General features: G+C 37.8%; 1 protein-coding gene across 1 annotated transcript in view; it reads left to right on the top strand.

The window, feature by feature from the left end:
• Window positions 1-17,247, top strand: part of klf8 (Kruppel like factor 8) — a 73,172-nt gene extending 55,925 nt beyond the window's left edge. The window contains exons 4-7 of the mRNA XM_028030398.1: window positions 63-297; window positions 6,036-6,147; window positions 9,688-9,827; window positions 10,549-17,247. Of these exons, the coding sequence (XP_027886199.1) occupies window positions 63-297; window positions 6,036-6,147; window positions 9,688-9,827; window positions 10,549-10,730 (669 nt within the window). The 3' untranslated portion in view covers window positions 10,731-17,247. The remainder of the gene's footprint in view (window positions 1-62; window positions 298-6,035; window positions 6,148-9,687; window positions 9,828-10,548) is intronic.
• Window positions 17,248-23,585: the final 6,338 nt, after the last annotated feature.

Genomic DNA, 23,585 nt, shown 5'->3' with positions numbered 1-23,585 from the left:
CTCCGTTTATTCATAATAAGACACACAGCATGGTTTCTGACTCCATCATGTTCTCCTGCCAGGTCCTCTCTCCAGGTTCTATCCTAGCAACACAAGGAGCCGGAGGACAGCAGATTCTCCACGTCATCCATACAATCCCGTCGGTCAGCATGCCGAGCAAGGTGGGCCAACTGCAGACCATCCCTGTGGTGGTGCAGTCGCTTCCTGTAGTTTACACCACCATGCCCACAGACGGCGTCGCAACGGCAGCCATCACAGTGCCACTGATAGGCAGCGACGGGCGCTCAGAAGGATCAGGTGAGCGGGTTGTTGTGCTGTTAGAGAATCCTCCCGAATCTCAAAGTTTTAATTTGGTCTTAAGGTTGGGTTAAACCGCACAAATCCATGAAGATAAATACATTACAGAGTCCTGGTTTGTAGCAATAGCTGGGATGTTTTGACTTCATCTCACTCTTCTAAGGCTGTATGAAACACTGTTAGCAACTGCTGATAAAATGCTGTTTGCACTTAGGATGTTTTCACACCTGATTGACTCGAATTGATTGCGGACCAAAACTGCAAACAAACTAAACTTTTTTGAAAACATGTTCCCCTCCTGCCTGTGGTGGCACTGCACCAAAAACCACTGAAGGAAACGACACAAAAACCTCTGAAGAAGGCACTAATTTATGAAACGTAAACAAAAATGGAATGGTGTCAGATTTTAGAGGTTGTAGGATTTCTCTTTTGCCTTTGGCAAAAACACCCATTTCTACCAGTAGCGCTACAGAATGCCCTGCGCTATGGTCCACTTCCTGCTTTTGGAACGGTCTCTGATGCGATTGGTATTCTCATATGCATTCCAACCACAACAGAGTTCAATTCAACCGAGCTGAGACCTAGGTCTGGCAGTGGACCAGAGTTCGCGTTTTTAGTCCGTATCAGAGTTTGATTGCTCATTCACACCTCCCCAAACGAACCAGACTTTCTAGGCAAACGAATGAGAGTTTAGTTAGACTAGATTAAACTTGACTGGTGTGAATGCACCCCTTGATAGTAGACAGGTGCCTGTTTCAGGTGCCTAAAGACTGGACTACTGCTGCAAAGATGGAGTAATGCTTACTAGCTATGGGCTGAAAATGTTGTGTTGTTACCTTTCCAATGCTTTAAGTTGTTTTAATGAGATACCAGAAGAAGTTGCATGAACGACTAAATACGTCTTTGGCTGTATGAAGCATATAGAGACAGTTCTTCACCCTCCCTTACTTGTCCTGAAAGCTGGTGTTAAGATCTTCGTTGGTAACAGAAGACTAATAGTTTTAGGAAAACATCTTGGATATTATGTTTTTTTTTTTTTTTTTTTTGCAAATCTTTTGTTGCCTGAAATTCAAGATATAACCACTTTCAAAGGAGTCAGACTGTAATGATGTCACGTGTGCACACTGCTGATGTGCCGCTGATCTCATCAAACTGGAGCGAGGATGAGGTTGAATGAAGTGTCGCCCATCCTTGGGTAAACTCTGGGCGTAGACCTGCCTTCACCTCTTTGACTAACTTTTTAAAGTCCCTGTTTGCTTCACCTTGGTTTCTAATTCAAACCAGCATGGCCTCGACTCAGGAATGTAAACGACGGAGGCAGTAACTCTGGAAAATTTCCACAAGACTCTGCGGCGCTCTGACCGGTCTGAAGATGCTCTCGGACTGTTTGTCCTCAGCAGCCTGTGACGTTCAGTGCATGCCAGTAGCTGCAGTAGCTTCCTATTTTTTTTTTTACATCCATGTCTCAAACTAGCCCTCTTACTTCCCCCCAGTTCCCAGCAGCGACTTTTAAAAATGTCAGGTCAGGATTTCTCAAGGGGTTAAAACTGTTTTTCACTTGTGAGAAAAGTAGAGCTTCTGTTTGAAGCTTTACTGTTTATATGGGAAGGGAATCTTGTTAATACAGAACCATTCATATAAAAGTAGGGCTCTAACTAATGATTATTTTAGTAATCAATTATTATAATTCTGACAATTAATCAATTAATCTGCTAAAAAAAAGAAGAAGAAGAAACATTTCAGAGTGAAGAGAATCAGGTTGACTGATAGGGGGAAACGGTGTCTTTAATGAGAGCCATATTTAAGCCAATGTGAACTTATTGGCTTAAACATCTTGTCCTTTTTCTATTAGACTAAACAGCTAAAGGTTGTTTGTGAAATGTAAAAACTCATAGTTACTCTAAAACCCCCCCCCCAAAAAACTGTACAACTTTATTATATTTTTGCCTATGGAGATTGAGATTTTTTCATCTGAGCAATGCATGCCGTGATGATGAGGTGGGCATGCTTTGGAAGACTATAAACTTTTATACACCTGAAATCTGTTGAAATTAATGAACGTTATCGGCTTGATCTACTACTATATTAGCTAGAGCTAACACCATCAGTAGAAGCTAACACCAGTAGCAGGAGCTAACACGATTAGTGGAAGCTAAGGCAAAACCAAAACAAACTGTAACATGTGACAATAAAGCATCTTAAAGCCATTGTAACACACCATTTTAATATATTGAACGAAACGTTTTCATCCCGATGCTAACTGTAAACAGTTTGAGTTAGAAATTGGAGCTCTTTAAATCATATGCTCTCTTTTCCGGCTGACATTTCCAAACAGCAGATGCACAAACAGCAGCTTTTTCAGCCAACTCTCTCCTCGTCAACCATTTGATTCTCCTCATCTTCATTTCCTCTTGTCATTTCTGCTTTGCCTTCTATTTCAATGCACTCTGGTTCAAATTGAAAGTGCTAAAGGTTAGTCATTGAACAAAAATTACAGAACTAGCACGGTAGCACCTAGGACATGCTATCTACCAGGGATGGATGGCAGCATAAACATCCGTGGGGTAGTGTTTTATTTAATTTCATAAATTGTATATATTGTTTTCACGTCTATTGTTAGAACTAGTCAGATGACTTAAAGACTTCATCCCCTTTGTGCCAGATTAAATCAGATTAGCAGCTTGAAAACCTGATAATGCTCTACAAAAGCACCTTTCCAGTTACTTGTAGCATTATTCAAAATTACAGTTTTTGCTGTAAGGACAAACACAAGATACATTTTTTATGATTTTCCATGTCATTGAATGTCTACATTTAGGTAGATTTTAAGAATTTTGAAAGTCCCCCACTTATTTATTTATTTTTCCAGTGTCGGTGTGGTTCATCAGGCCAGGTGGATTCTGAAGACCTTGTGTTGCATATTTAGATTTCTGTCCACATTTTCTGGCAGCACTGGAAGTAAAATGTGCAGCGCACAGATAAAACTTTTTGACGTTTTGTTCAGCCTTGTGTGACTGCAAGGCGAGCAAGCTGGAGGCAGATGACGCTTTGTGCGGCGCGGTGGTGTGTGGGAGGCAAACGAGATTTAAAGCCGGCTGGAAGGGCGCAGAGAGAAAGCGGGCTCCATGACTCTATGAGTTGGGAGGGTCCGGCAGGAAGGATGTGAAGGAGAGGGGAGCGGCTCAGGGGGCTGGACAGGAGACAAGATGTGTTTCTTTCTCTGCCTTTGAAAAAGAAAAGCTGCAGCAACCAGAGGACTGGGGGGGTTGATGATCTCAAGAGACAAAAAGCAAGTCTTTGCTTGGTGTGTATATGCATACCCTCCCCACGTATGCATATACTCCACCCAAATTCCTTGCATCACCCCTCAGACCTCCCCACCCCTTACTGCTCTCTTCAGGCTGGTAGAATTTGAACTGTTGGGTTCCACATTCCTGCAGATAGCAGACGAGGGGGAGGTCACGTCTGTCTCCATTCACTGTATTACTAGATATAAAGTGACAATCTTGTGTAAAAAAAAAAAGATATTACTTTCTTCACTCCTGGTATTGCTGCTTGATCTTTTCAAAAGTATTAAGACTGAATAAAACAAATAATTCAAAGCAAAGCAATGCAGCTCTTAAAACTGCTAAATACATCAGATAATTCTGCACAACAAGATCCATAAAAGTAAAAAAAAACAACACATTCCTAAATGGTCATATAAGACAGCTACACAAAGGTATTGTGTGATGGATAAGAAACCAGCCAACATTTACATATGGGTGCCAGATAGGATTGTCTCTGTGTTGCGTAATTTCAAAAATAATTATTTCAGGACAAATCTGGGCAGTAATGGGACCTAAATGGGTACTAGATGTTTTATTTAATTTGAACTGATTGCGATTGGACAGAAACCTGCAAACAATGTGTCCAACTGTTTATAATGATTGGGTGTTTTTAGATCCTCGAAGGAGTTTCATATAAAAAGCCTGACCCACAAACAAGAATGTCTCAGTAAATGGCAATATTATCGTATATATACATATTAAATATCATAAAGTATTTATTTTCAGTGTCAGTGTTCAAAAGTGAAACTTGGAAACTAAAAAAAATTTAATATTGCAAAAAACACTACAAAAATGCATTTTTAAAAAAGTAATTATAACCTACGCAATTATGATGAAGGCTGCTGACTTGAAAGTTTTCCAGCAGACAATCACAGACATTTGTTTCGAGGTCAATAAGCCACAAAAGAATATTTCTAGTGGCTAAATTATCAAGCTATTTTTTTGTTTAGCCCTTTTGCTAATGTTGAAAATGTTTAGCACAGTTAGCGTCGCCTACATTAGATTTCTCAGATATATTCTAATGCACTGATTTACTTGGCTGTTTGTGAACTTTCAGCTGAATGAAGTTCAACATCTGTGTTTTTCAACTGTTAAGATTTCTTCACACTCTTATTTTGAAGTGTGTGAAGACTGTTTACGCAGCGTTCTCGCTCTTTTTTTTCTCAAAACAAGAAACACAGGGAAAAAAAATAAATCATGGACAGTAGAGATCAAGACATAAATGTAAATAAAGTGTCTTGGGGTATTATAAAAGATGTAAATATAAGATCAAATTATAGTAAATAGAAGTTAGCAGTTTAGCATTGCTTCCAATGAATATGGTATTGCTGTAGTTATCTAGTTTTAGCAGAACTAATGTTTATGATTAGTGCTGTAGAATTAACAGCACTAACATTTTTGTGCCCCACCCATTAGATGTTGCTAAAGATGTTGGCTGATTATAGATTCCTGTATCCAGGCATGTAAATGGAAAGCTGAGTGGAAGGAAAAAGTGTGGAAGAAAAGAGTGCACAACACGGATAACTACAGTCATATTGTGATGATGGGTTGTGGCTGGTCTAGCTGTACATTTGTTAGTTTAGGAATCTAAATTTCAGATTTAAATATGAACTAATTTGCTCATTCATGTTGTTTGGTTTTGAACAAGCAGCACACTGTGGTTTTACAGAGCTTTAGCTGAAACAAGCTGACTAGCTGCAAGTCAGTTTAAAGATCTGGCTCAGATCTACAAATCTTTGCAGCCCTGTTCTGTGGGTTCATCACCAGTTGGAGCCTCTTATTTCTTTCTTATTTTCTTAAAAATCACCTGCGACTTTAAAACCTAAGAAATGAGAGGCCATTATTTTCACGCAGAAGAACCAATTCTGACATAATTTTCATCTCTGTGAATGCAGAGAAGCTGAACAAGTCTCGCCATGCCTCTGGACTATCAGGAGATCACAGCTGAAAAACAAACAGCCTCCTGACTTCACGATAAACAGGCATCTGTGAGGAGTTTAGCAGTTTGCCAAGGCTCCAGGAAACCCAACACAGAGATTTATCTTTCACTCAATTACTAATTAGCTTCTGGGAGTAAAGAGGATGCTTCAGGAAGAGTTTCCTTTAACTCTAATGCATTTGAAAATAAACTGTAAAATGTAGGGATAAAGATACAGGGAATCCCAAAATGAGGTTTTGCATTAATGCTACAGCTTAGCAGACCACACCCTCTGATACACACTCAGACAGTCTTTGTCTTGCCAAGTTGCCTAAATCCTGACATTGTAATTCTCCAATTAACCCCCTGCTGTTCTATTCTCTGCTTTCCACCCATCCCCACCGCTTTTCCACCTTCCACCGTCTCCACGGTTCCATTCACCTGTTTAAACAACTGATTTATGTTTTCTGTCATCCTCTCCTCTCCTGCAGTTCGCATCAAGCCGGGTTCGACGTCTCCAGTGGAGTATCAGAGTGACAGCGACGCAGAGAGCGGTACAGAGTCTGGATCGGCCTCCCTCAGCGCCCAGAGCATCGACGCAGGGTAAGGGCATCCGTAAGCCCGTCCGTCCGTCCGTCCCTCCGTCCCTCCCTCCCTCAACAAATTTACCTCAGTATCAGACATAGCAAGCAAAACAACAGCTCTCTCTCTACAGGTCCTGTTAAATGTTAAAGTTCATTACAATTAATAGAAGATGGTAGAACTCTGTTTTTATATTGTTTGAAAAGATTTGCAAAGTTGCATTTAAATGAAACAAGAGGCTTATGGAACAGTGTCCAGTTCCATTTCTAAATAAGCCCATAGCATAAATGTCTGGTCATAATGTACTGCTCCTTGTTTGAAGAAACGCACATCAGCAGAAACGTGTCGTTCTGTCAAGAATGGTGGTGGAGGGGTCATGCTATAGGCCTACCATAAGCTCTACTGTTGACCATCATATACTGATAAAAATGTCAGATCATTCCACTTGACGGATGTGTTTAATTAGGATTTAGACAAAAAAAAAAAGAAAGTCCAAGTCTATTAATTAGGATATGTTTGCAGCCACTAGAGTCGCTCCCTGCTGGTTAACTTTGCACTTAACATATTCATGATGCCTTTTCGCAACATTAATGAGAAGTGGAAGTTTTCACAATACTGTCTTTTTGCAAGTCAATCTCAAAAGGATCTTTAAGCCCATTTTATTTTTTTGCTTTCATCTTGATTTTCAAAATAACTTCTTTAACAAACCTGATTCTCTCTGCTGAAATAAACACCAAATGGTCAAATGTATGTTTTTCTGCACACCTTAACCAACTAATGATTTTTTTCCCCCAATTATCAGCGAGGAAGCTAACCATTAAAACATGATTAACTCTGCAAGGTGCAGTATGTCTTTGTAAGTCGCTGAAGCTGTTGATATGCCATTAATGCGACGTCAGCTGACTCTAGAAGCCATACTACAAGTCAGCAGGGTCAGAAAGAGAGTGCAATGTGCAGCAGGGTTTATGAGAAATTCGGTCTTTGCGTGGGTCACCTCCTTCGCCTGCAGGCTCCTGACTAATTAGATTACTGCAGCGAAGCCATGACTGGATGCTTATATAACCTTATATAACCCACCATACAGCTGAACACACTGGAGACGCCCAGGCTGCAACACAGGAAGACAAAGTGTGCAGAGAGACTGGAGGTGCAGTCTGTATGCTTCATACAAAGAAGTCTGAGATGTTGCAGAAAAACTTCTTGGGGTGTGTGTGTGTGTGTGTGTTAGTGTCCAGTGGGTTCATTAGAAGATCAGCACAGGGTTTCTGCCACACCCGCATGGGCGCGGCGCTGTTACTTAACTGTGTTTCCAGGGTGTGGCTGATGGTTTGTTCAGTTCTGTAATCTACATGTGTGTGCATGACGGAGAGACTGCCTTGTAGAAACTCAGTACATTTGTGGGGTATTTTATATTTATAAGGAAGATTATTTGGACAGTTGTGCGTTTGTGTGTCTGTGTGAGAGGGAAAAAAAGGGATTGCTTGTGCGACTGTGTGTTGCTGGGCAGGGCTGTCCCAGAACCGGGGTGTAAACAAGGGTTATGTAAGCAGTTTGCCGTCGCACCTTTTTGTAAAATGGACTTGGAGATCAGTGATTCATTAACCGCCCCCAAAAAATCTTCTGAGACATTTTCAATGACTGAAAGCTTTATAAATTAGATACTTCAGCAGAAAAGAGAAAATTAGATCAGAGTGAAATTAAGAAGAGATGGTTTCTGTTTCAGCACCGGCCTTGTTCATTTGAGGAAGACAGAAAAGAATAAACGGAATGATTTGAATACATGACGAAGAGAGACAGGTTAATGGTAAAATACAGTAGGCTGTCTTGAGAAGCTGTTGGAGAGTGAATGTGTGACGCCACCTGCTGGGCAGAGATGAAACTACATTATTCACAGAACTGATGCCTGGTTATATTTTAGAAAAACAACAACAAAAATCTTCTCAGGACTTTCCTCTTAACTAGAAAAATCAGCATTTTTGGAGAAAGCTCAAAGGGAGTTCTCTAAGCCAAACTGATGAGCTCAGCTGAAGAAAGAACTTCAAGGGTTACGTAATGCAGTTTGCCATCACACCTCTGTGTAAAATGGACTTGGAGATCCATTTATGGTAGCTTTGTTAGAAAACAAAACTACCATAAATATTCAAAGAAAAACCTTCACAGATACGTAGAAATATACTGAACAATCAAAGCTTGAGCTAAAGCCAAAAATTGTTGAAGAAGTTGATATCTGAACCTGATCAGACTAACATGAGAGCTGATGGCTGAAAAACTGAATGAAGTCAAAGTGAAATCCATTGATATTCAAAGGGTAGTACTTTCACTGTTCTTAGGCCCCTTGTGCTCACAGGCCTTTAACAGTTAATACATTCATTACTTTCATGCACTTATGCCTAAATGTACCTTAGTCTTTCCTGCTCTACATTGATTAGTTGTCAAACTATTTATTTGACAGCTTAACTCAGCTTCCTATGCTTAACTTTGGATAATATGAGTTACAACAACATACAATTTCATTTTTGGATTATTAGAATATTTTTGAATTGAACTGAATGCCTGTTAGCTAACTGTTTACCATGCTAACAGCAGCTTATATGTTATAATTAGCTGAAATGCTAAAATGAGCAGCTCTATTATGGTTGCTAACATTTAGTTAAGTTCAAATCAGTTCACGTGCTACCATTAACTAACACACTAACATTAACATGTTGGCTAACACTAACGTGTTAGCTTATGCCAGCCAAATCTCTTATGCTAACAACAGTTTATATGCTATCATTATTTAAAGGACCATTACTTACACAATTAGCAGAAGAGGTTCTTGTTTAATGATGCTCCAGCTCATGTTATAGTTTCACAGGCAAAGCTGTAGCAGTAGTTTCTTCTATAACCATTACTGTAACTAGTTTTAACTTTGGAACCTGCTGTCACTGAAGAACTTTACTGTTTCAGAAATAGCACTGCAAGTGTAACTGAGATAAACACAACAGGCAACTTTATATATAAAATACAGTGGTGTTTGCACATAAATATAGATGTTAGCATAAACAAACTCAATCTTTCCTGTTCTGTTGTGCCATCTGGTCCCGATGTGCTGGTACTCCAACATTCTTCCAGTGAATAAGCTACATGTTTAAACTGATAAGTCTCTCACAAAGGAAATGCTGAGCCAAGGATACCCTGGCCATTTTCCAGGGAGAGACAGATGAAGGTTGGAAATGGGCTAAAATTGATTTTCCCTTTCATTTGTGGTCTAAAATCCAATACAATAATAATATATCCTACCTCCCATACACTTTCTGGCATTATCAAAGTCAACCAGTCACAGACAGTTTTGATTAGCTTTCTTCTTCACTTGAAGAAAATCACTAAGTGGTGGTGTTGCTAAGGTAGAAGACTGGGTTTATGGGATGTTTTGACTTCCATAAACCCAGGACTGCTCTAATACATTGATATGATTTTTTATTTTAAAAACAGGTTACACAAACTGACATGAAATAAAGAAATGGTATTGTATTTTCACTGTCCAGCATCACTAACTCCTACTTGCATCTTTCTGTCCAGGTCAGTTATAGACTTGGAACCTGTCGATCCTGATACACTAGACCTAAAGCGGCGGCGGATCCACATGTGTGACTATGAAGGCTGTAAAAAAGTTTATACCAAGAGCTCTCACCTCAAAGCCCACAGGAGGATACACACAGGTAAAAATTTTTTTTTTTTGCATGCTCGTTCTCACTTATAATTAAATGCGACACAATCAGACTTCTATGTGAACGATTTAAAGCAAGTGAATGACTGAAAAAGTTGTTGAGCTACTTTGATTGGATTTATCTGAAAAAAAAAAATCAAATGTAAAACTATTAAATATTTTCATATGTTACATAGTAACTCGTTGAAATACTACCGGAAATGCAAAAAGTAAACATATTTGTATGCTTAACCACATATTCCACAAAATTGCTGCGTTTTTTTTTTTTTTTATTTGTTGGTAGTGATTTCTTTTTTTTCCATCAAACAAATACACTTATTAGACAAAAACTGTCTGTTATTGCCTTTAAGTTGTGCACGTTAAAAAACGTATTTTGCATGTGAAAGACTAAAAATGCTGCATGTCTTTTGGCCCTCCTGGATTTCCATACATGAGGAGCAAGGGAGCCAGGATTTATCAGAGTTGTGACAGAATACGTGTCGAGTTTGTGTGATTTAAACACACACATCATTAATTATTGTTAGATATACAGTATGTGCTCACATCAGTCTCACTGAACACCCAGAGTTGGTTTTTGAGCAAAACTGGAGGAAAAGTGAAGGTGCTAAGACATCCACATTCCTCTTGGGTGTGATGTCCATGTATGAACTATATATAGTTTAGATGCCTGATGCTCCTGCTTATGTAACAATGATTTTTGTGTTTATTTCTAGGAGAGAAGCCGTACCACTGTACTTGGGAGGGCTGCACCTGGCGCTTCGCCCGCTCCGACGAGCTCACCCGACACTTCCGCAAGCACACAGGAATCAAACCTTTCCGCTGCACGGAATGCGACCGCTCTTTCTCCCGGTCTGACCATTTGTCCCTTCACCGCCGCCGCCACGTGATGATGTGAACTCCCCTCGAAAACCAGCCCATCGAACCGACCTCTGACCCTCTCGGGTTCCCAGAGTCTAGACAAGAGCCTCCACGTTGTTCCACGTTTTGCGTCCAGGATTTCTAAACACAATTTGCAGAGGGGGAGCAAGAACACTTCCTCCTTCTCTCCATGTTGAAATTACAGGACAACTGGGAGTGTGTCTGTCCATATGTGTTTATGCATGGTGGATTTATTAATTATCTTCATTGTGCACCCCAGTTCAGTCCTATCTCTACAATCCAGAACTCAGTTTTTGAAAGAATTGGAAAAAGAAGACGGGACTGAAACTCACTCATTCATTCATCCATCCATTAGTCCATCCAAGGGAGAGGAGGAAGAGTAGGGGATACAAAGAGGTTGTTCAGTGTTTTTTTAAAACCTAATGTAACTTGGATGTCACTTCAGTTGCTCTTTTCTTTCTTTCTTTTTTCATTCTGAATTCAGTTTAAGTCTGGAGTTGGTGAAGAGTTGTTCAGTCGCTCCTCAAAGAGTCCAGGAACCTTTTCAGGAATGTTGACGACGGAGTCGTTTTTCATGGATTACTGCATCGATGCAGCGTGGCACATAGGCGACCAGAAGGTGGTTTATAAATGACCTTTAGCTCGCCTTCATTGGTGGATCTGGTTTATCTCATCTTTTAAGTCACATCATAGTAAATGTTTACTCCAGATTTTTAATGAATGGAGGAAATTTAACTGACCTCCTGGGGTTCCTTGCATATGCAGCCTCAAATATTTATGGATAAAGTACTTCGCTGACTCCATGTTGCAAACCCACCTGCAGCAGCAGCTGAAGTGACATCTCTGGCACCCTGGTCCTCAAACCAACCCACCTTCCCGCCTCTCCTCGGTACATGGAGCTGCAAGACTGTGAACTTTTTAAAGACTGATTTGTTTTTTGTTTTTTTCCAGTGTATCAGTCACGTTGTTTTTGTTCTCCCTTCACCTCTCCCTCGGGCGTGCACACACACTTTTCCAATCCTTCTTCGGCAACAGTATTTGCTTTATATGCATTCTTATTGGTGTTTTACACAAAAAAAAGAAAGAAGGAAAGCTAAATCTTCGGTGAACACTTTGTTTTCTTCTTCCTCCAGGTTTGCCAATCTGAACAGTAACGGCAACAAAAAAAATAAATAAGTCAGATCCTTTTTGTTGATTTTCTGAGGCTGTGAAAAAGACGGAGCAACACAAGTTGTTTAATAAGACGAACTCTTCATGCAGGGAAATATAATAGGGGGGACTTTTCAGATTGTGTGTTAGTTGCCTGCGTTTGTGTGACTGTGGGTGAGTTTTGAGAAAAAAAAACAAAAAAAAAACTAGAAATAATCAGAAATGAACATTTTTACGAGTGTTTATTGCGGGCATTTGTCAACGTTCTTTTACCTCTTGCCCGTTGAGCCTTAATAACTGAAGTCAATCTGTAAGGGCGAAACCAGAACCACTGAGACGAAGTTTGCAGTCCAACACCGTGACGTAATAAATCAAATAAATCATAAATCCAGCAGCTTTAGGAGGTTTTCTTAGGCCTGGTCCACACGTAGCCGGATGTCATCCACACGTAAACTCAGTTTAATATCATTAAAATCGATTTGTGTTTCACTGACCCTGTATTCTAGTACGGTTACTAAAAGTAGCTCAACCTTTGTTTTCTTTTTTTTTTTCAAAAAATATTTTAAATTCCAAACAAATACATTACATCGAAAGATTTTCAACACAATAAAGACAAATTATGACGTATAAATAATATAAATTAACCACAATCATCGGCAATATTGCTGTTGATGTCTAGAAATATACCATATAAAATAAATTAAGCAAAAAAAAAGTTCAATATATACATAAATGAGTAAAATAAAATAATGTGCACCTTTTAGTTTGTTCAAATACTACTATTTTCTTAAATGTGCAAGAGAAATCAAATACATATAAAGGGTCTGTTACAATGAAAATAAGGAATATAAAAAAGGGCTCTGCTTATGAGATAAAGTTACATTTATTTTCGTTTATTAATCCTTAAAGCAGCTCATCCGCTCTGTCCACACAAATCCTAGTGCCATGTTTTATTCCTTACAGGAAGTCGTGGTTGTTTTGAAGGATGTAATTGGCTGACATAGATTTCAGCTTTGCCCTACACTGCCCCCTATGGGTTTGGCATGTTTGAAACAACGGTGAGTGGTGTAATTCAGCAGGTTCGTGTTGATGAAGACCTTTCTTAAACACATATTGTGGACACAATGTTATTTTTTTCAAATGATGTGGCAGAAATACTTGTTTTTATAAAGACTCGGCTACGTGTGTTCAAGACCTTAAAGACCGGGAAGAAAATGTGAGGATCTCCACTAGATTAGTTTCAAAATTCATTTTGTGAATGTGTAGCACCAGAAATCGCTCCATTTTGCGCCTCATGTTCATCTTTGTTGAAACATACAGTGGCGTACGTCAGGTTTTGGCTGTAGGTCGTCTGTCAGAGGTTCTGAATGAAATTACAGGCACTGTGCCGGGCTGTCAGGGTCCATCACACCTTTGGGTTCAGACCACGGGGAAACTAAAGTGCTCTCCTCACTAGCATTTCTACCCCAAAGGAGGTCAATCCTCTCAGTAAATATACAGTACGCTCCACAAAATACTGAGCAAATCTGGATTTAATGGGTTTTTTTGTTTGTTTTTTGTTTTTCAGTGCTGTTCAGCACACAAATCAAACTGTTGGTGTTTCGGAGCAGAACTGATCCTGTGTACATGTCTTAAACAGGCTGGTTTCCAACCCCTGACCTGGGCTGAACTTGATTATGCAACAAAACGCAGACCTCGCTCCATGCGCTGTTTTGTTCAACTCAGTAAGTAGAGCACTAGCTTGGTAGTTTGAACTCACAAGAACCTTAAAAATGGGGGAACGTCAGGATAGGAGCCCGTGTTGTTGAGCAAAGCCAACAGATTCTAAGTTTTTATGGAGGCTTCGTTGGCGATTGAAAAAAACCTCTTTTATAGTTCTGGTCTGTGCATGTGCAAAAACAAAGAAAAGAAAAATATATTCTGTTTATAGACCATACAGATTTTTGTCATCATTTAAAATATTCGAATGTGAGAATGCAAAGTTAGTGAATGAAATGGACATGCAGGTTTCCTGTGAGCTGAGTGCATGCTGGGACGAGGGCAGGTTGTTGCTTGATCTGCAAACTGCAAAAGAAGAGCAATCCAAATACAGTCACTGGATCTGATTCTGGATTTTAACGTGTTTTGCTGTAAATCAGTGGAGGCCAGTTAAAAGAAATCTGAAAAATTCTTCACATAAAAACAAATGTTTAAAATCCTAACTCAGTTCAGTCACTGGTTTGGAGGGACATTGTTCTTTTTACTTGAGCAGACCAACACAATAGTCCCAGTTTTCTTATTATCCCCCCTTGCTTCAAGTAAAAAAAGAAAAAGTTACTAAGCACATCTTTTTAGAAGAGTTTATGCATTTGATTGCAATTTTCTTTCTTTTGTAAACTGTTGATAAGACATTAAGGACAAATAATTAAAAGAAATCCATGTACATAACTGTATATAATCAGAAAGTGCAGAGTAAATGTAATGGGTGAATTTCTATTTTTAACACTGACTAGATAATGTGAAAAAAAAAGTTTTTTTCTTTTTCTTCCTTTGTTGGTTTGATGACAATGTGTTTCATCATGTGTGCTGTCCCCCCAAAATCTAATACATTTGTTTCGTAGTTTCTTAAAAAGTGGTCCCACTTGTGTTGTGCACACTTGTGTTGCATGGAGAATAGATTTGTTTTTTCTTATAGTGACGTTGGTGAGCATGTAAGTGCGTGTGAGACAGTTTGGGCAGGGTGAGGATTTTTTATTAAAAAAGACAAACAGGGTTTTTATTTTTAAATAGTAAGAGAGCTTAATATTTTATCAGTGGACCTGATTTGAATTCTGTCACACAAAAATCACTCAGATGTTGTCGGTGAGGTCAGGTGTGGTCAAAAGAAACAGACTTACTGGGGGTTAAATCAGAAGCTAGCTTCACATGTTTTACTTCTGTAGAAAGTTTGAAAAGTTCCCAAATAGTACATAAAAGATTGTTGTTATACAAACAAAATACATTACCACAAAAAGATTTCAGCCATAGAAGCAAAACGATCTTTAACTTAGATGCTACATAAACTTAGCTCACTAGGGTTTAAGGAGGGTTGAAGTAACAATTGTGAACTATTTTTCTTTAGAAAATGTTTTTTCAATCTAGTTTTAGATCTTAATGTCGCCATAAAACTCAATCAAAAGACAAAATTCTTCCGAGAAATATCAATTATATCATGGCTAAATATTCTGTTGAGGCAAATGGAGCAATACTAGTTTGTGATTCTTGTAACATTTCAGCTTTTAATTTCACATTTTTTACATTTTAGTTTTCTTTTAGTTTAAAAATACCATTGAACATATAGTTTTATCTAGAGACGTTGAAGAGATTACAAGTCGTCTTCTACTAACTCTAAATAGGTAGCTAATTCACTCAAATGCAACACTAGTTGGTAATATCAAAGGTGGACCAGAAAAAAATTCAAAATTTCTTGCTTTATCTGTGTTTCTCAAACTTCATGCAGCTGTTGACCCCAATGCTGAAATGCATAAAGAATGAAAAATCAAACTAAAGAAGCTCAATATTGAAGAAACAGGCACAAACACTGACATTTCCAGTACTTTACCAATTCATTAATGAAATTAAAATTTCTGTAATTTTTTAAAGCTAAGCTATACAAATGCTCTAAAACTATAAATTATGTTTTAAGTCGGAGAACTATTACAATCCCTGACCAATAAATCTATCTGCAAGCTAGTTTACACACATGCTATCTAACTTTAGTTCACTAAAGCATTTACTAGCATTTATGATGGAGTAAGAAATCAAATGTTAATTTTCTTTTTTATTGGAAGTTTTTCAATTTATTAGCTACAGTTGGAGATATAAATTCCATTATCTAAATGTGAGAGACACTCTTCACTAAGGAGCAACGTATTTTATACTGCTGTGACCCCACCGAATCTGGTTTATTACTCAGTAAAGCCACCCAAAATGAATACTTGAAACTATTATGATTATTATTTCAGCAGTATCATGGAGCATCCAGATTAAATGTTTGTAGAAACATTTTAAATCAAATATGTTTTGGCTAAGGCAAACGTATCACAGTCGGATAAAACAAAACTTTATGGCAAACTAGAACTGAATTCTGTTAGAAAACAAGCAAGCTGTGTTTTTATCCTTCACCCCAGATCTTACGTCCCTTCACTTTAGAGAGTAGCACTTTAGGGAAAATACTTAACAAGCACAAGAAATCACAGAAGCTTTTGTGAGCAAAAACACTTTACACCTATAGAGTCACACTGAGGAGAGTCAGTAAACACCTGGTCATGACGACTCGGACAGAGTGTGTTATTGTGGGATTTGGAGGGTAAAATGTCCAGAGTGAAACAATGTGAAAAAGTATTTGCTTCCTCACAAATTTTGTCGGGTTTTGGCAAACTAAATATTTCACATCAGCAAACAAGTTTAATTATCAGACAAAAATGACTACAGAAAGTATAAAACGCTGTTTTTAGATTTAATTTGAGATAGGCACAGTATGAAAAAGGAGTTGTTCCCTAAGTCAAATTATTGTCTCCATATTATTTGCAGTACTTGGCAATGAGCCTTTTATGAGACTGTGGAAGATTAGTGGTCCTTTTAAGTATAACTCAGAGCATGATGTGTTGCTTATTGAAAATGTTTAGCCTACTTCATGCTGTCTGATGGGTTCTTTTGAGGTAATTCCTTGATTCTCCAGGTCTGATTTGATCACATCAAATTCAAAATTTAAATGGACCTTTCCAAAAAATACTGGTCATCTTGCTACAAAAAGTATGGAACAATTTCTTTCAGGATATTAAAATGCATTTAATGATATAAAACCTTTAAAGCTAAACCAACATAAATATGTAAGAGAGCAAATACTTTTTCATTTTTCTGTTCTGGTTGTTTTTTCTTTATCAAATCTTTTGTTAGTCAGTATTCCTTCAGAGGTGTTTTTGTCTTATTTTTTTTTTTTTTAATGTACACAACCGGGGATGTTCATCTGTGAAACATATTGTTAGAGTTTGACCCCTGCTGAGACGTCACCGCCCGTGTCCGTCTGCGTGCCTCGAACCACCGTGAATCATTTCTCCCGCAAAACCCAGAACTTTTAGGTATTTTCTATTTGAATGCAGTAACTTATGGGCCAGTAGTGTATTTACTCAGTGCAATGCAGTTATCATAATAATACAATTATCTCTTAGTTTCTCTTGATTTCTATTTTTATTTGTACAGAACAAAAGTGTAAAGATCAGTGCGGAAAACGTGAGCTTTTTGATACTGTGACTCATGGTGTTTAAAAGTCGCTTTCTCCCTGTACAGTTGTGATTATTTTGACCCCCTTTCTTCCCTTTCTTCTTCTTTTATAGAATAAAAAAATGTTTTTTGGTGCGATTTCACGCCTGCTGTCTCTGTGTTGTTTCTCATATTACAAGTTCACAGTGAAAAACAATCGAGTCAAAAGCAAGTGGAAAAACAAAACAAAACAACAACTACCTAAGTTACTGGATTTTTATCGATACCAGCAACTGAGAGGGTAGCACCAATTACTGGTGCTTCAGGTTGTACTGGCAATGCATGAAGTAAGTTTTCCTTGAACTGTTATTAAGCACAATTTTAAAGTTATTTTAAGATTGCACAGTGTTAATTTATTCCTCCACATTTCTAAATGTACAGTATGGTACTTTGAAGAAATAGAAAAGCACTTCTTGCTAATATACAATTCCACAACAAATCATTAGGGCCAGACAAAGAGGATATCTTAAATATATTACAAGAATAAAGTCATAATTTTATCAGAATTGAGATGCAGCATTACTAGAAGAGAGAAAATAACCGAAAAAAAGCTTTGATATATTTAGGTCTGATGTGACCAGATTGGCTGGTCTATGCAGTTCTTTCTTTGTAATGAACACAATCGTTTGCACAATTGCTTCAGGTTCTGCCTGCTGATCATAATTTGATACAGATTTATTATAAAGGATTAAGTATTTTCTGATTTGTAAAAAACAATACTAAATTATTACTTGACAACATGCCCAAACTCCTACATTATTTTTAATGTAGGAGTTATTTTTTTCATTAATTGATTCATCTAATATGGCGACTTTATTCTCACCTGATAATGATGTTATTCTTGTATTATTGCTACTTTATGATCATATTATTACAAATTTGTTATAAAAATACAAAATTTTTCAGATTTGTATTTGTACAGAACAATGTATCCAGGTGACATGTAAATGTGACAACGTATAAAAAGTCCAACAAATAAAAGCAATCAGATTTGGGGTTATTTTATTTCATTTTATTTTAAATTTGGCATTTGGCAGGACAGTTATTCCTGCCATGTTAGCGTGCGAGACCATTAGTTATGTGAGACCATTAGTTATGTGAGATCATTTAATATGAAAGACACAAAAATAATCAGATGTTGAGATTGCGTCCACAAGAGGGCGCCACGTATAAACATAAGAGTGGAAAAGCCAAGAACCAAACACTTGTCTGTCTTCAAATCTTTCATTTGTTGTGATTTGTTATTGATGTTAAACAAAAATAATGTGTTTTTTCAAAAACATCCTGACCTTTACTTAAAGAATTGAAAACCAATATATTTAGTTCATTTGCAGCAGGACAAACAGTATATCCACGCCGATCTAATTCATAGAAAACTCTCAGAAAGACATGCTGGATGTCAACAACAGAAAGTTGTCTAAAAGAAGTGAAGAGGCTCCTCACTTTACTTTTTAACCCAAACAAGTTTATTGGCTCCAATCAGTCCTGATCGGGTCAATCATTAACACACACACACACACACACCCACCCACACACACACACCCAGGCAGTCACTGGATTTTTGCAGATGGAGACATTTATGGGCCATATAAATGCAATAAAAAGAAAAATCTTTGCTGCTTGATGGCTTGTTGACATGCATTCCGATGTCAGGTCACTCCAGTGTGTCTCTGACTGAGGAGCACTTTTAATCAAAAAACAAAACTCCCACATTAGAACAGAATAAAATAACTACATCAGGTTTTTATTAGTTAGATCAGACTAAAACAGGTTTATGTGATAGAAAAATAAATCAACTGGATAGTTTAAGTGTCCAGTTGATACTTAAACTATCAACTTTAGTTTAAGTTGAAGTATAAGTATTTTTAAATTTTTAAAAATACTTAAAACATTTAAAGTATTTTTAAATACTTTAAAAATACTTTATTTTGAAAGTATTTCCAAAAGGTTTTGGAAAGAGGCTCCAAGATAAGAACATGTTTTTTCTTTTGTTTTGCTTTGTTTGTTGTTAGTTTATTTTGTGTTCAATCTTGTCTCTGGTTATGTTTTCTTCTGAATTGTGTAAACTTAAACAAAGAGTTCCAACAAAAAATATCAATGAATAAATAAAATCAAATCTCCTGGTGCCAAAATGAGCTCATGAGACAACAAGTACCTCGGACCCCACAGCATCACACCTCCTCAACAATAAGTCCTGAACAAGGCATAAAATGCTTTTTGTAACACATTTATTTATTGTTTTAGCAGATTTTTAGTTTTTTTTTGTGACTCTTTCTGTCCCTTTGGAAGACAATGAAGCTGTGTTGGAGACTATTGGACTTTAATGTTTCTGAAAACGTTCGGGTTAGGATCCTCTGATGAATGCTTTCCTGAGCAAAATAAGAGCAAACTTAATGAGAAGATGCTATTCATAGGCCTTCTGTTTTTCATATCTGATAGAGATATTCCTGCAGTAGGCGTTTTGCTTGCAGCCACCCTCAGGCCTGAAAACTTACATCCACAGCAGAGCATCACAGGGTTTCTTGGAAGCAGCTTTTCCACAGCTCATCGTCACGATGGGCCACCAGTCCAAACTGATTCCTGAAGCTTTCTGAGAATGGATTGTTGTCTCAGCAGCATAACCAACGTATAGATGGTGTCCTGCAACATGTCGGTGCAACGCAGCCAAACAGACCAGTTAGTTGTCCGTTACATCACGTAACGCTCTGTGGATTTGGTGGATCTTTTGTTAAGGCAGCTCTTTGCCAAACAGTGGATTTAGGCAAACAATGCAGCTGAGCCCTGCGTGTCAGAGCGAGAAGTCACAGTCTGCAGGCGCTGAGGGCTGTTTTGACATCTTTTTTTTTTTTTTTGGCTGCCTTCCCTATTTCCACCATCGCACATGTCATCCAGGCATGGCTCGGAGAGCAGTTTCCAAAACGAAACAGTGTCAGAGTGTTTAAAACAAACAGCGGCATGCAGAAGCAGGAGCTGTGTCCCTGTGTGGAACAGAGGCTCAGGCCGTTCAGGCATCCTCTACCCTGAAGGTTTGGCAGGCAGGGACACCTGCCGGGTTGTCCCACTTCAGCATCTCTGACATTTCAAGTGTTCTGAGAAGAGAGGAGAAGCGTGTCTCAGATTTCTGATAAAGCAATTCAGGGAATTTCACCGTGAACATCCTGAGTGATCAGTGCTGGCTTTTGTTGGAACAAGTCACTCACGTCAGGGACTGTTGAGCGGATGTGTTTTGTCAATTATTGTGGCAAAAAATCTGAGAGGAAAAGTTTAATCAAACCTCCTGTCAGTTCTACACTTCCACTGCATTACAATTTAGGACATAATTAAGTCAAATTAACTTATGAACTTGAAAGAGATTCTTTGTTTATTGCTGATCAAAATAAGAAACAAATATTAAGTATTAAGTACTTAATATTAAGTACTCTGGCTTTTTTACAAGGCCCATGTGCGCATGGTTGTGTGTTCTGTCTGTTTCTGTGTTGCCCTGCGACAGACTGGCGACCTGTCCAGGGTGACCCTGCCTCTCGCCCGGAACGTTAGTTGGAGATAGACACCAGCACCCCTCCTGACCCCTTTTGGGACAAGGGTGTTAGAAAATGGATGGATGGATGGATGGATGGATGGATGGATGGATGGATGAATGGATGGATGGAAACTTCTGAACCTTGACTGTAAGAGAGCTAGCAGTGCAGCTAACCTAAAGCACTGCTCATAAACATTGCTTAAGCCAATGTTTAAGCACTACACTAATGGGGTATTTAGCAAAAGCTATGCTAAACTGCTAACTTAAATATAAACGTCTAAGTACTGGAGGAGTTCTTAACAGTCGATAACCAAAACTTCAACTTACTTCTGAATGTTTACAAAATAATTAAGATCAATTTTAGGGGGAAGTTGGTAAAAACCTTACAGCACTAAATAGCTCAATAAATTGCTAGCTACCAGCTAGCTACAGATAGATAGACTGTTAAGTAGCCTATCTATTTAGTGTGTCTGTCACTACTAATTAAACCCGAAGAAATAATGTTTCAAAATAACATAGACAAGTTTAATAAATCTTAGTAATAATAATAAATATAGTAATAATAAATTACCAAAGCAACAACATGAAAGACTGATGGCGGTAGTGAATGCCTGTGGGAAATATCCTACATGTTTTTAAAAATGTATTTATAGCCTTTCTGTACTTTCTGTTCCTCTGAGAGACAGTTAACTTCAAGCAGTTGAACAAGTTTTAACAGGAACCTTTTGTGGAATGAGCCATGTGCTCTGCTGTCAGCTTCACCACACAAAAATAAAAATAAAAAAGTAGCTGAGCAGAAAATGGAAGAGCGACTGATGGTTGTAGATAAACAGTCATCCGTGTGACTGTAGCCGAAGCTCTGCTGGTGCCTGTCCTCGACAACAATCTGCTGGTTTGCAAATATGCAATAGAAAGTAAAAAAAACAAAAAAACAAAAAAAACAACATTTACTGAAACTAGAATATTTAATGACACTAAATGATAGCACTGTCAAAACTGTACAATGGTTTGAAAAAGTCTTCATAAACCTTAAATTTGATCATAGTTAGGAAGAAATAAGATGAAAACCTTTTGGTGTCCCACAGTGGAGCAATTCCAGTGCAACAGCCACAAAATGACAAACAGTCAAAGCCTGTCGAGTAAAATATCTAAAATAGAATTAACAATAGCATACTATTGTACATCAAGAGCAAAATTACAACATAAAACACACAGTTATTAAAAAATAGCTGCTCCAAGGAAATGCGCAACTGAATAGGATAAATAAATTTTTTTACAAAATGTGCATATTTGTGTTTTAAAAACAACAGACTATTGATAATAAGTGACAGTAAAACTGTGCAAACCGGGTTGTGCAAATACCAGCAGTAAATATTATTTAAAATGAGTAAAGTGTGCAAATACCAGCAGGGATGAAAACACTTAAGAGTTTCTTGGAGTCTGACAGTTTATAGGAGGAAGGATCTATGATAACACTCCTTTGTGCACTTTGGATGCAAACCACAGACCAACACAAAGTAAGGGAAGTCTACAGAGTATAAAAGACATGTTGTTTTTAAATGTTTCACTGATAATCTGAAAAGTGTGATGTGTATTTGTGTTCAGCCGCCCCCTGAGTTAATAGAATTACCTTCCACAGTAAGAGTTGAAAGAATGTTTGGTTTTTGATGGAGATTCAAATGCAGGCAGGATTGAGGAAGTCTCAGGATGAAAGTTATGGTTTAAAAATACAGAATATAGTTCTGGTTTCCCTCCATTTTGTCTTGTACATATAAAGTTGAAACCAGATATTTACATACACTGAATAAAAGGACACAAACAATGTTTTCCTCAATGTTTGAAGTTAAATTGTACCAAACTTTTCTTGTTTTAGATCAGCTAGAATTACCAAAATTATTTATATTTCGGAAAATGTCCAAAAGATTGGCGAGAACAATTTTTAGACATTTCGTTGTACCTTTCTCAAATTCCAAATTGTACATGCAGTCAGCCAGTATCAAGGAAGACTGATTTTTTAAAATGCATGACTTGGGTCAAAACGTTTGGGTCTGACAGATTAAGTGATATATTTGAGTTAATTGGAGTCACAAGTCAATTTTGAGTTCAAAGAAAATTTCAGAAAAATGTTTTTCTAATTTACCAAGTAGAACAATTTTAAGTAATTCTAACAAAGTTAAAACTAGAAACGTTTGGTGTGATTTTACTTCAGACAGTGAGAAAAAAATCAGCTTGTGTCTTTTTATTCCATGTGTGTAAATATATGTTTCCTCTGCATAAGGAACACATTCCAAATGATCTGGATGTCTGGTCTCTGAGGCTCCAGACTGAAATCATCTCGGCACAAACCTAATGACAGAGTACATTTGGGTCTTCATGCACTGAATTACTCTTTGTATTTAATTGTTCCGTCAGAACATCATGCACCTTTGTATCTCGCACCGCCGCTTTGCTAGTGCCATCAACTTTCATGAGTTGCAAAAAAAAAAAAGTCTCTGCGACTTGAAGAGCCGGAATGGAGCAGAGGAGTTGACACAACGGAGTAATTAACTCACCATCAAACTTACATCTTCCTGTGAAGACAATGTGGTTGACACGATGCGGAAAGTAAAATAAAAATGCAATTATTAAAAAAAAAGAAAGGGGTCATCAATGGAATTTTTAGATTTCTGATGATTCAAAACATGTCGCCAAGTCAACACAGAAATGGTTCAAAGTACACAAAATCAGCCATCTCAGAAATCTCCATCTCATCCCTAAAGACATGACTGTCCGGTTAGCTCGTCTCGCTAATCTGCACTCAGGTATGAGTGTGTGCATGAGGCAGGGAGGACATTTTAATTAGTTTTTTTTTTTTTTTTTCACTTTACTCCACCAATCAACCTTTGAACACAGTTCAAAATAAGCAACACGAAGAATTTGAAA

The sequence above is a fragment of the Xiphophorus couchianus genome, chromosome 11 (genome assembly GCF_001444195.1).
Source record: "Xiphophorus couchianus chromosome 11, X_couchianus-1.0, whole genome shotgun sequence".
In the NCBI taxonomy this organism is placed as follows: domain Eukaryota; kingdom Metazoa; phylum Chordata; class Actinopteri; order Cyprinodontiformes; family Poeciliidae; genus Xiphophorus; species Xiphophorus couchianus.
The sequence above is the reverse complement of the archived record's forward strand: the minus strand, read 5'-3'. Positions and strand labels throughout refer to the sequence as shown.